Genomic DNA, 13328 nt, shown 5'->3' on the forward strand with positions numbered 1-13328 from the left:
GGCCATGTTGCTCCAACTTCTGTCTGCAGCAAGTCTTTCCCCAGCTACCCCCTCAAGGAAAAAAAGCTGACTGAATAGATGTCAATTCTCAAACCTTAGATGTATAGTCTTCATCAGTCTGTAATGCCTAAAGTATTGTTAGCAATTTTTCTACTCTCCTTAGTGGATAGTGTAATGGACAGTGTTATATTCTACACTGGTACATACATTTGCATTAGGAGTTTTGTAATCCTAGTATGAATTTTCATGAAGTAAGTTCTCATTAAACTAATGCTGTAGGTTTTTTTGTGGGGGACTGTGTGGATTTTTTTGAGCCAAACAGCTTAAATTGCTGTTTTGTATGCAGCAAACTGTTGGAATCATAGCTTGTTTTGTTCAGGAGTGTTCTACAGAGGCATTTAAACTTAATCTGAAAGCATCTTCTCTTCTCCCCCTCCCCTTCATTTTGCAGAAGACCTTTTCATTCATTGGTCTCTTCTGCTTATTTGGGGTCACAGTGTTTCTTACAGCATATATTGAGAGTAGTGACAAAGTGAATGGAACATCTCTTCTGAATAGGCTATGGCTAAAAGAAGAATGTTTTACATGGGAAATAACAACCAAAGGAGATCACTTAAATCACAGCTGGCCTCTAAGAAAATGATAGTTCTATGTTCTTGCTCTCTTGGCTGTTCCAGTTATTCATTAGGTTATTTTGTCCCGATTGCTTAAGAATGAAAAAGGAGTTTAAGGGTTTTTGGTCACATTTCATTCACGTTGATGAAAAAATTGTTACTCCTGTCTTCAATTTATTGGAGCTACTGAGATGTTTATGATATAAACATTTGTCCTTTTTTATTTATCATAATTGGTCTTGTTTGTTGTTCAGCTGGGAAGGGACTAGGTTTGTTGAACTGGGTGGTTGGCACTGCTTTAAACTTTGCAGCCTCTGCGTGTACATCTTTTTATTATTGCTTTCTAAGGAAGTGAAGCACAGTTTCTGCTTCATTCTCTAGTATTGCAGCCTGTTTCTGAGGTCAGTCAAACCTCTCAGAGTCTGAGAGAGCTCCAGCATAAAAATCCTACAGATTTTTGAATGAAGTCTGAACACAAGGAGAGCCTGCAAAAGAGACTGATAATTTGCCTCTGTATTTTCAGAAACCAGTCAGCTGTGCAAGCCACCTGCAGAGCATTTTGCTTCTGGCTCGATATTGGGGTAACAGTCTGAAGAAGAGCGTGGCTGTTGTGTGGGTGAACCTATGACTTCAATTAGTAGAAAACTAGTTTTCATGGTCATAGATGAGTTTATTCTTTCAGAACTTCTGAGAGCCAAACACTCAGACTGGTGTTCTTCTGAATTCCTTTCCTGCTTTCTTATGGCCTGACTGAAAAGCTGTAGCCTAGAGGAGTGCTTTCCTACAATTTTTCTCCCTTCTCCAAGGTACTCCTTTATTAAGAAGAAGCTATGTTGAGTTTCCATTGTTATGTTGGGAAGTTTTATTTAATGTGCTCTTGGGTAAGTGAAAGAGTGTCTTTTGATCATGTAGCATAATAAAGCTTCCTTGTTGGCTCCCCTTGCCTGTGACATTTGTTGGTCTAAACTTCCTGAAGGCCAGCTGTAGCATAGGCAATCTGAGCTTGGTTGTGGTCAGGTCTCAGACTTTGCAAAGCTCTGTCCTGTCTGTGTTGCTTCAGTTGCCTCATGCATTCATTAGTGTGGGATCTTGTCTGTCTGCTGCTGGGCAGTAATGAAGCAGTTTGTGTGCTGGATGCCAGAATGCTTTAAAACTCAAACAATCCACTTGCTATCAAAGGTATTTGTGTGGCTGGCATCTGTCTGCCTTAGATAGCTGAGGGAACTGGGGTGGTTTGGACAACAGGACACTGAAGGGAAACCTTGCTATTCTACAACTACCTGAGAGGAGGTTGTAGTGACATGGGTGTCAGTTTCTTTTTCCACTTATCAAGTAATAGGATGAGAGGAAACAGCCTCAAGTTGTGGCAAGGGAGGTTTAGGTTGGATATTAGGAAAAGCATCATCACTGAGAGGCTTGTCAGGCATTGGAACAGGCTGCCCAAGGAACATCACTGAACAGGCTGCCCAAGGAAGTGGTTGAGTCACCATCCCTGGAGGTGTTTAAAAGTCATGTAGGTGTGACACTTAGGGACATGGTTTAGTGGTGATCCTAACAGTGCTGGGTTAATTGTTGGACTCAATTATCTTAGAGGTCTTTTCCAGCCTAAATGATTCTATTATTCTAGCTTTTTCTTGTTGTGAACTGTGTTTTGCAAATTGCTTGTTGTTCCTCAAATTCTGTAAGTAGTGGAGTGGTAGATTGGAAAATTTCTTTCTGATTTTTAGAGATGTTGTTGGGCAAAACTGAATTAAATCAGTCCCCTGCCTTCTTATATCAGCTAATAGATAAAAAATTAATTATTGTGTTTTGTAGTATTTCTGCAATTGATCACTGAAGCAATGACACAAAATATATATTGTGAATTGCTAGTTGCAGCTGAAACCCAATGCACTGAGTGACTGCAAAAGTGGTGCAGTGCTTGTAGTGCTACATTGTGCAATCGAGTGGTTGACAGGCACTCTGTTAGGCACCAGAAAGGAAAAATATTAACTGAGGTTTAACCAGGCTGGTCAGAGTTACAGTCACCCCTGGGACAGTCTTCAAAATAAAACTCTGCCCTGTGTTTGAACTTCCAGTTCACAGACTTGTAGTTCATGTTAAAGGCTGGAAATCTCTATCACCTTTGTTTTGAAAGCATACATTGTATAGAAGCATTTGAACTATAGGTATAGTGATTGCCCTGATAAAGCTGGTGAGTTTTGCCTCAACTGAAAGTGAATCACATCTAGAACAATTTCAGGGGCTTTGTTTAATTGAGTTGTACTTTGTGAGATATCTTGGTGAGCTGACAGAAGAATTTGTTATTGTCAGGAAACAAAGGAAATGTTTCATCCCTGCTTCTGGTATTTCTATGATCCTCTGTGAGCTGCTGTTGCTCATTAAGCTGGAGAGTGAAAAAGTGTTGATGGTTTTCTGTGGGATTAGTGAGCTGGATTGACTTGCAAGGTATGGAGGGTGTGGGAGCTGATGCAGCAGAAGGAGTTGTAGGACATTACTGTGCAAGGAGGAGAAATGGGCTTCCCATTATGTGGGTTTGTGGGAGGAAGGGCACTTGTTCCTCTAGCATTGTTTTGCTTGGAGTATGTTGCTCATTAAGTAACTGTGACTTTGATGGATTAGATATTCCTGGCCATACAAAAAATACCAGAAAATATCTGTATTATTATCAGCTGGTAAAAATTCTCCACTTCTCACAGCTGTGATCTAAGACTTTGTTTTAAATGCTGTGGGTAAGTGACCTTTGATCATTCTAAGCGAAGATTGACCATAGTGTTTGGTATAGTGTCAAAACAGCTTTATAACTGCCTGATCAAATATGAAAATGATAGAACAGTCTGGCATAAAGCTCTGCTTTGCTACTTCACTCTGAAAAGTAAAGGCTGATTCTCTTCCTTTGCTTGTATTAAACCATTCCAAAATTTAACCCCATCAGTTACCTTGCTTATGTGTCTGCTTGTTTATGTATGTTTTTGAATGCTTGAACTGCTTGTAAAGCTGACCTGGGCAACAGCTCTTTGTTAGGAGCAGAATGTAGTCTGGTAAAATACAGTTTATCAGTGAGTGTTCTGTACCAAGTGTTCTGTAATACTGCTAAACACTTTCAACTCTTAAAACTTCCCAAGTGTTTGTGTACCTGTAGTAAAACTGTTCTGCTAGCAGAGTTTGTAAAGCCACTTTGGGACTGGTATCCACTAGGAGCTTGATAAGAGAGTTGATCTAATTAAGTCTCATCAGTGCAGTTCCATGATAGTTCTGTCAATCTTTGTCCTCTCCAAGACACCAGAAGCCACCTCCTTCCAGCTTCTCAATCCTTAGCTTGAGAACCGTCCTTGCCAGTTCATTAAATTTTAGGTGTACCTAATTGTAGCCAAAGCTTTCGTTGATCACTAATATAAATGGAGACATCATATTTAATTTAAAAAAATACTACAAGCTTGGTCTTGCTGAGGATGGTTGTTGTCCTGGGTAGGATTTTTTGTTTCCTTATTTTATTTGTTTTTGTTGGAAGGGAGGGGAGGGGAGAGACGCCAAAAGCTTGCTTGTGTAGCATCTAAGACTGCAGGTTTAGAGTATTGCAAACATTGAAGTGCCTTTGGAGAGAGTAGTTTGGAATATTCTTTGGGTTGTCTTGGTACAGAGAGAAGGAGGAGATCTTTACATCTAGAAGGTGCTAAAACTAGAAACCTGTAACAAATCTGTGGTTGAGGTAATAAAATTAAAAGAGAATCTATCATCTAGCTGCTGCTTGTAGCAAAATGGTGGAAAATGTAAACTGTAAAATTGGTTGGGTTGTATTTCTTCCAGTATAGGGCACAACTTTGAAAATTGTGCTGAGAGCAGTAACAAATGTGTTGGATCAAAATGGGCTGACACTTGAAGCTATTGAAATTAAAAATGTAGAATGCCTGTTGCTCTGCAGGCTTTGTAAGTGGCTAACCAAAAAGGTTTTATTTCCTTTCAGTGATTCATTATTTATGCTTAGAGTTGAGTTACCTTTGTTTCTGCATGTAAATTATTAAAAAGTCTTGTTTAAAGCAGAGGGGCTAATTCTGCTTAATAAAGCAATGGGTTTTTTTGTCTGCTGTTATTTCCAAATTATTTCACATGGGAGCATAGCAGAATGGCCAAGACTCAAGTATGGAGAAGAATTCTGCTGTGTTCTTAAACAGCTTTTGTGTGTTATGCCTGGTAAAGAGATGCTAATGTGAATTAATAGTTCTTGTTATGTATTTGGCTATGGAATATTCCATATAGAATATGGAATTGCAGGCACGTAGAGGTTTCCAGAATTTGTTCTAGAAGTATGGTTTTAAGTAAAAACAACTAATTTTAGAGTTTTCTATCTGTAAAAATTTATCTATAGCAATTCCTGGAACATGCCTCTTCTAAGTCCTTACAGATACAATTCTCTGGGTAAAGACTGTTGGGTAAATAAGTAATTTCCTTATCAGCTTATCTTTCAGCTAATTCAAAAGTTTTTTTGTAGTGCAAGATGAATAAATTAGAGAAAAGTAGTCTCATTGTTAGTATGCTTTATACTGATATTCATCCTAAAAGGCTCAGGTGTAACTTCAACCTTCCTCTACACCTGAAATCTGTCTATAGATTGCTAAAAGTGTCAGAATAGACGAAGCTTGAGCCTGTATGTGGAGTTGTAATGATTGAATGATTGGGAAGGAAAGCTGCTTAAGGTGTTGCTGGGATGCACAAAGCAGTGGAATGCTGCCAGCCTGTTGTTTGTGGAGTTGTACAAAGGGAAGATCCATATATGTTATCTTTGTTGAAAGAGCTGTGGCAAAATGATGTGTAGCTGGAAACGAGGTTAGTTTGACATTTTTGGTCAAACAAAAGATTCTGGTTCTTGTGGAGAGGTGGCTCAATTATACCTAGAGGCAGAGTGCTGGAGATGGAGCTACCCTGGAGTCTTTCCTACCTGCTGCTGTTCAAGGCACTTCAGCTTTATTTGAATGGCTGTTGTGCAAATACAACACAGTCTGGTTTTGGATAAAATTTAAGATCAAGGTTGAAGTAATTGTCTCATATTTTCCAGTAAGTTCCTCTAAATCTTGGAAATCTGTTGTCCTCTTGACCTGTAGCTACTTGGAAATCAGAAAGAATTTTTTTGTGTAGAGATTTTTTTTGGGGGGGGAGGAGAAGTCAAAAACCCAAAGTAAATTTAAAAAAATCACTAAAGTATCAAGTTCCACCTATCCTCTTCTGAGACTTAATCCTAATTGCATTTAGACTGCACTAATTAATCTTAAATAGCAACAAAAAAGTGATTTCACAAGCAAAAGTGGAATGGAAGCAAGCAATTTCATTAGTAGAACATAGTGTTAATGTCACCTGTAGAAATGGTTAACATTTTTGAATTGCTGTACCACCAGTATGGTGAAATTTGCACAAACTATCCTGGGCACAGGCAGGAATAGTTGAAGCAACACAGTTAAAAATAAGGGGGAGAACCACCAGTCATAGCTGTCATTACAGCTGTTGCAGTTGTGTGATCACAGCCCACAGGTTTTTGTTTAGTGTAATCCAAAGCATGTTAGCAAGAGATGCCTTGGTCTGTGCCAATAACTTCTCATTCTGTGGCACTTCATTTAGCTTTTGAGCTCTTCAAGGCACCTACTGAAACATTTTGGAGTGCCATTTGAGGATGTTAATATGTGTTATATAAAAGAAGCAGGGAAAAAAACCCCTTGCAGCTTTCCCCTGGGCTTTTGTAAACCAGAGCTTAAATCAATGAACTAATTTAATGCTTCTATCCCATGGGTCCTTGCAACAGAAAGAATTGTTCAGTTCTAAAGTGTAGGCTCTCTTTTAAGGAATTTTGAGGTTTTCAAATGGATTTTGAGATGCTGTACCAAAATGCTGTTGACTTTTCAGCCATTTCAATAGTTGACTCTTCCCAGGATCAGTGAGGCTCATGAATATTCTAAGCAGTAACAAATACATCAAATCTAGTACACTTCCTGCAGTTCAGTGAATGCAACTTGTGAGCATTCACAGATGCTGTTCCTTAACAAGGCTTTTGTAAGGCTTTGCTGCTGTCAAGAACACCTCAGATGTGATACTGTTCATTGCCAAAACAATGTATTAAGAAGTGTCCTTCCATCTTCAGCAAAGCTTATTTGTTATCTCTCATTAATTTCTTTGGGATTAGAATTCCTGTGTGAAGTTTATTCTGACAGGATACAAAATTTTACGAGCTCTTAGCCTTCACGAGAAACAGACTTCATTGAATATGTGCTCAATAATAGTAAAACTTCTTTCCTTCCAGACTACATTAAGGAAGGTTTGTTTTGATGTTTTATTTGTTTAAAAAAACTGAAAAATTAAATCTTGTAAAAGCCATGAGCGTGCCTAAATCTTTTTGTATTGAAATATTAATTTAAAAAATCTGTATGTTTACACAATTTTTTATTTTTAAAAATCTACCAGCTACCTGGTTAATAATGAACCAGCTTTGATACAGTGACAGAGTGCCATCAATATTAAATGCATCTTTTAGCTTCTACATATGCTAGAGGCAGTGGAGTTCAACTGCCAAGTAACCCTGGTGGTATTCCATAGTGTGTACAGAGACTGGGTGGTTATTGCTACCCATGAAATCAAGGAAGATACTCCAGAATGTACCTTCTTGCATACCTGCTTTCGGGAAAAAGTCTTCTCTAATGAAGTTCAAATACAGCTGTTGCAGACTTAAAGGCAAGGCTGTGGGGTAGTGCAGAGTGACATGTTGTCTTTAGAAAACTTCTGTCTTGTTTTGTTGTTTATTCTTTGACTGCTCCTCCTTCCCTCCTGCAGACAATGTAAAGCACTGTGAAAAGTGTCCTTATGAAATGAGCCTTTGTTATTTATGTAAGCACACTTTTTTTTTTTGTCTTACAGAGTGGATCTGTTTATTTCACTTATAGTGTTCAGTTCTGAGGATGGTTTTTTTCAAAGGCATGGATACCATGGCTGGTCTTTTTCACTGTTCCTCCTTTCCAGACTGTATATCAGAAACCACTGTCTTGGAGCTTCTGAGCTAACTTGGCTTCCACAGGGATGGATGAAGATATTACTAATTTCTCTGATGGGGACAGAGCTGTGGGATGTGTGGATCACAACCAGTGCTTCCTAGAACAATTTGTATTAAACTATTATTAGTAGCAATGACTCAATTTCAATAATGGCAAAGAACTATTCAAACCATGCAATCAGTTATTCCCAAGCATGCTTTCCCAGTAATTGGGTTGGAACAACATCTGGGAGACCTCCACAGTGTACTGGGGCACCAACAGATTCTCTTCTCTTTTGTGGGCATTCCACAAAAATATCTCATGGTGTTCTTGTCAATCAGGTGTGTGTGTAATCCTGTACTCCCTGCCTGCCTATAGCAATTGCTATTTTCTTGAATGCAGTCATTTTTTTTTTTTTTTGACAAGCTGTTGATGATGGTGTTGTGTGGCAGTGGCCTCAAATGTATTGAAGAGAGTCTTGGTGTTCTGGGTTTCTTGATTTTTTTCTGGATTCCACGGGACCACTAGTCTTGAGCTTACCAGTTTTTGGGAGGCTTCCATGTTCTATCAGCACCTACTTCTCCATCTCTCCAGCTTGCTGTTTGCTGGTGGCTAGATCCTCAACTACACACAAGCTCACAGGCTGTAGAGTTCATTCACACAAACTTGCACTGAAGAAATTTTTGACAGGCATTTGCTTGTTTCCCAAATAACAAAAAACATTCTGAGAACAAAAAAGATAGCTTGTGTATGAAGACCATGGAAGGTCTTACAAACACTACAGTTCCTAATTGTAAAACTATGCTGTCTGGCCAGGAACCCTGACAGCACTGGAATTTAAGAGCCCTGAGCACTTTTCAGACAGATTGTGGTTGTTGAAGCATGCTCCTTTTCTCTGGGCAAAGCTAAGAGACTGTTTGCTGTGCACAAACATGACTGCTTCCAATTTGAAAAGGAATTGTATTTTAAAATACAGCAAATACATTAAGTGAAGAATAAATCTGAGGATCTCTTTCCAGAAGAAGGGTGTGAAGTTAGCTAGTTAACACTACAAAAACATCTTCCACCAAAAGTACTCCCCAATTCTGTTCTCTGAGGTCAGCTGGTTAAGCTTCCTGAGAAATAACCTTACAGGCTACTGAGCTTTTAATCCCTTTGTGTAAAGAGTTTCTGCAAAGTTAACTGTCCAGTATTCAGAATAAATGCACTTCTTTCATTTTTAAAGCACTTGTACATAACATGCTCTGTGGGAACTTGTGATTGGAGTCAAATAGTATAGCTGAGTATCTGACCAGTGGTCACTAACAGGGTCTTGTGATGGTTGGCTTTCTAAGAAGTAACAGCAATGCAGTCATCTGCCTCTTTGGATGTAATTGCTTTAGGCACTGATAAAGCTTGTCTGCCAAACTGAAGCTGTGTGATTGTTTCCTGGTTTTCTAGTCCATGCTATGAAAGTTGAAGCCGTGAAGACTGGTAGAAGTAATAATTCACCATTTAAAAAAAATCTCTTTAAGTTACAGGGTGTTTTTCAGCTGTAGTCATTTCAGTCTCCAAATAAATCAGGAAGAAACACTTAAAACAAGCCCCAAATAAAAGTTTGAGAATCTGTGGTGTGCTGTTTATATATAAGGAAGTGCTTGCTATTACTAGAAAAAGTTCTGATAAAGTGGTTTAGAGGTAAAGTTGAGTGTTAAATACAAATATTAGCATCAAAGCACCTGTAATGAAAGATGCTCCACTTCAAATTAATTACTTGAAAGCAAAATGCACTTTGCATTTGCTGAGCAGTAAATCTCTACAGTTCACCCAAGTGACCTGGTGGAGAAATTCAAGAAATGTAAATAGGCACAATATACTTTGTTTATATGCTTATAACAAACAAAACAAAATCCTTCCTCTCTTTTCAGAAACTTCTTCACTAAAAGGACGAAGGAACTCAAACCTGCTGTCCAAAGCGCTCCTGGTTGGAAGTTGTTTGGAAAAGTCCCACCTAGGGAAAACCTTCCAAAAGATTCCAAAATTATTCAGCAGGTGAGTAACCATCACACAATTCAAGGTAGGAAAATTGTAAAAATAACACAGGTACTGCATTTCTCTGCTGTTATATCCACATTGGTGTTATATGGCCGCAGGGTGCTCTGAGAACATTATTTTGGAGCTTTGTTTAAGTAATACTAGTTACTAAGGAATTTGAGTTTTATGATTATTTTGTACATACTTCAGTACATCTCAGTGCTTACAAAAAGCACTTCCAAAAAGGTGGTACAGGTTCAGAAAGCACTTAGGCTGTTTTTGTCAAGACATTAGAACTTGCATTAATTTCCCATAAAATTTTGTCTTATTTAACATGGTATGCTGCTCTATGACTCATTTTTCCATTGCCATCCTTGTCTGGAAGACTTCCTATGTAGGTGACCCGTGACAAATTGCTTAGAATTCTGAAATTAGTAATCGTCTTTAAAGTTTTAATCTCAATCAAGATACTTTGTTGCAAAATAATACTGTAAATTAAAGTTGGTTTTGAGCTACTGGAATTCTTCACAAAGACCCCTCTGATTTCCTTCCTTTATCACAAGGTTGCACTTCCATATAATTGTAACTGTGGAATCTGTCTTTGATAAAATAATACTTCTGATAAAATAATACTAAAATGTCAGTGTTCAAAGGGGAGCAATTGGTAATGTATCGTTACGGTAATGTTAGCATGCAAACCTGAAAGATTTGTTGACATAAGAAGTATAAATGTCCCCTGTGTTGGTTAAAACAGTAACTTGAATCTCTTGAGGGCTGCTTTCTCTGTCTCCTTTCTTAAATTCCAAATAAGCTGATGTGTTTGGCAGGTGTAAATGGCTGTGAATGAGGCAGTGTTCAGTTATCTCCTAGAAGAGGCTTTGTGCAAAGAGAGCGTTTTGGGAGCAACCAAAGTAAAAAATGAGAGGATCTTTTTGAAGGACTTTAATGCAATGTGACTTGTGACAATGGGTTGAAACTATGTGACCTTTAAAGATCCCTTCCAACTCAAATTATTCTGTGATTTGTAGTGTGAAGTAAACTGGATGCTTTTTCTATGTTTTCAAATACAGTTTTCTTATTTAAGTGGTTTTCCTCTTTGGGGGGAGAGAGCAAGCATTCTCGGTTTGGTTGCAGCAGGTGCATGCTGTTGGCGTTATGCTGTGAAAATACTGTGGTAAAATCCAGATGTCTCTTCCATTCTGAGAAATTGAGAATCTGCATAGTGTTACCTGTCATCTGCTTACTGTTTTCTAGTAATGAAGATATTTGTTCTGGAGATAATGTTATAATAGAACTTTTTGGGTTGGAAGGGAGTCCTGCACTCCCTGCTATGGGCAGACACCTTCCAGTAGACCAGGTTGCTCTAAGCCCTGTCCAACCTGACTTTGAACACTTTAAAGGATGGGGCATCCACATCTTTCCTGGGCAACCTGTTGAAGATGATGATCTGAAGAAATAGTCCTACTTTCTTATTCTGTTTTCCCTCAGTGATGGTGCTTGTTTTAAACAGTAGTGTTCCTATTTTTCAACTCCTCCAAAGTGTCAGAAAAGCAAATGTATTACAACAATGTATTATCTTTAGCCGTGATTGAGTTGCTCCTAGTCATGTGGCTTGTGCTATAATGTTTTCCAGATTAGAGTCATTGTTGGATTTACATGATCCTGAGTGAAGTACCAGTAATAGCTAATAGTTTTAGCTTTCTATTTGGCTAAAGCATGCATGGTCTTTGTCTAAAGCCTCATGAGCTAAAATACTTTTATCAAAGGGGGAACCAGCTTGGCAGTGTGCTCTATACGCAATTAGAGCTACATACCTAAGGAAATTTGATTTTAAATTGTGAAATGACCCCAGTGTCTCCATAATTAGCATATGTCAAATGTCTTGCATGTGTATTTATGCCATGTGCATATGCCTTTGAAGAAAAGTTGATGGTTTCTTTTCTCAAAAAATGTTGGAATTTGCTAAGCTGGTGATGGGTTAGAATGAATGTAGGCACACTTGGTTCTTGAAGATCAGTGGGGAATAGCATCTTCACTTCAAATGGCTGACTGTAGTCTCTAGACTAATTCCTCACTAGGCTGGAGATGTGAGTGAAAAGAATATAAGGCCTTCAAGAAGTTGGCAGAAGTATGATTAAAGCTTAATGTGTTTTGTTCACATGCAATTCTGTGACTCTTTCAGGTTACTTCATAACCTACATGGAATGTCTCTCCAAACTTGCACTTTGACTTTCTAAATCAGAGTGGAGGGATCAGATATGATTGAAACAGAAACCTCACATTTCCCCCCAATTTTTTAGCTCTTTGTGGCCAGAACCATGGTTACTTCTTGTTAGCCAGCTTTTTAAAATGAACCTTAGGTGTAAGACTACAAGAAGGTAGGAAAGCTGCCTGTGAGGGAGTTTATGGTAGTTTATTATTAGCCATAAATCTTGCCGCTCCTGAACATTATTTTTCATAGTTGGACATGGTCCTTTCACTTTACTGATGTCAGTGGCCAGCTTTGGGAGGGTGCAAATAAACCCTTGATTAAGGAAACTCAGTAATGAGTCAGCATCCTGCATGTAAAAGATGAGATCTTAAGAAGCCCGGTTGCAAGAAAAATTAACTCACAACAGGAAAAACTTTGCAATTAATAGGAGGAGGAAGTCTTTTGGATAAGGATAATACTTACATCAAAGTTTTATGGCAATATCATGAAGCAAGAAATACTTTCCTATTCGTAAAACTGAGAAAAATTGCATCATCGTAGATGTATAGCCAAAAGACTGGTGGGGCTTATGTGTCCCTTTTCCATCCTGGCTGAAGGAAACCTCCTTTGTTATTTGTGTTATGGTAAGGATGATGTAGTAAATTGCTGATCACATTTAAATGAATGCATGTGGCTCCCAGTCACTGTCTATCAAGTAGACACTGCTATATGACAACTTCACCTCCAGAGAAATCAGGTAGTGCTTGTATTATCTTGAATAACCTCCAAGAAAATCTGGGAACTTCATTGGGGATACTATTTCAGACATTTTTCAGATGACGATGCCAGCCAGCTGTGCCTTCAGAGACTGCCTAATGAACATGATTGTAAATAATTTCTTTGCAAGCCTCTTAGCCTGTGTGGAAGATGATGAATGTTGCCGTGGCACGGCAGCCTGCGGGGTTTGCGGCACTGTCCGTGCAGCTGCGCCGCCTCGGGCGCGATGCGCTCCCTCAAACTGGGTCAGAGGTTGGAAGTTCTTGGCAGCTGCAGCTCCCCACTCGCAGCTGCTGGCACGCTCAGCTCTCCTTGGATTTAGAGCTGCCCAAGCAGGATGTGATTGAGGCCAACTCTTTTGCTGGACATCTCCTTCCTCTGGGCTTCTTTCCTTCACTGTTTTTTTTTTGAAAAGGGAAAACAACTCCCCAGGACTGCAAATGTCAAATGCATTTGATGGTTTTAGGAAGTGTGCCTTTTTTCATGAATTGCAGCTAATAAAACTAGCTATTATAAGAAGCATGTTGTCATTAATGGTCAGTTTGGTAAATTCTTTTCAGTGTGTACAGAAATCTGCTTTAAATTATACTGTTGAAATACTTTAATGCAGAAGCATTTAAAGCAGAAACAGACTTGTGGGCTGATATATAACATTTTGGAATGTATTGACCGAAGTCCAGGTTGTGTTTAAAAATGCAAGCACAATTTCAGTTTTTCTGCTTA

General features: G+C 38.7%; 1 protein-coding gene across 2 annotated transcripts in view; it reads left to right on the forward strand.

The window, feature by feature from the left end:
- The window catches only part of TBC1D12 (TBC1 domain family member 12), a 40520-nt gene that overhangs the window by 6495 nt on the left and 20697 nt on the right, over positions 1-13328 (forward strand). For both annotated transcript variants that reach the window (XM_030950925.1, XM_030950926.1), the window contains exon 2: positions 9532-9655. In XM_030950925.1, the coding sequence (XP_030806785.1) occupies positions 9532-9655 (124 nt within the window). The remainder of the gene's footprint in view (positions 1-9531; positions 9656-13328) is intronic.

This window comes from Camarhynchus parvulus, chromosome 6, assembly GCF_901933205.1.
Source record: "Camarhynchus parvulus chromosome 6, STF_HiC, whole genome shotgun sequence".
In the NCBI taxonomy this organism is placed as follows: domain Eukaryota; kingdom Metazoa; phylum Chordata; class Aves; order Passeriformes; family Thraupidae; genus Camarhynchus; species Camarhynchus parvulus.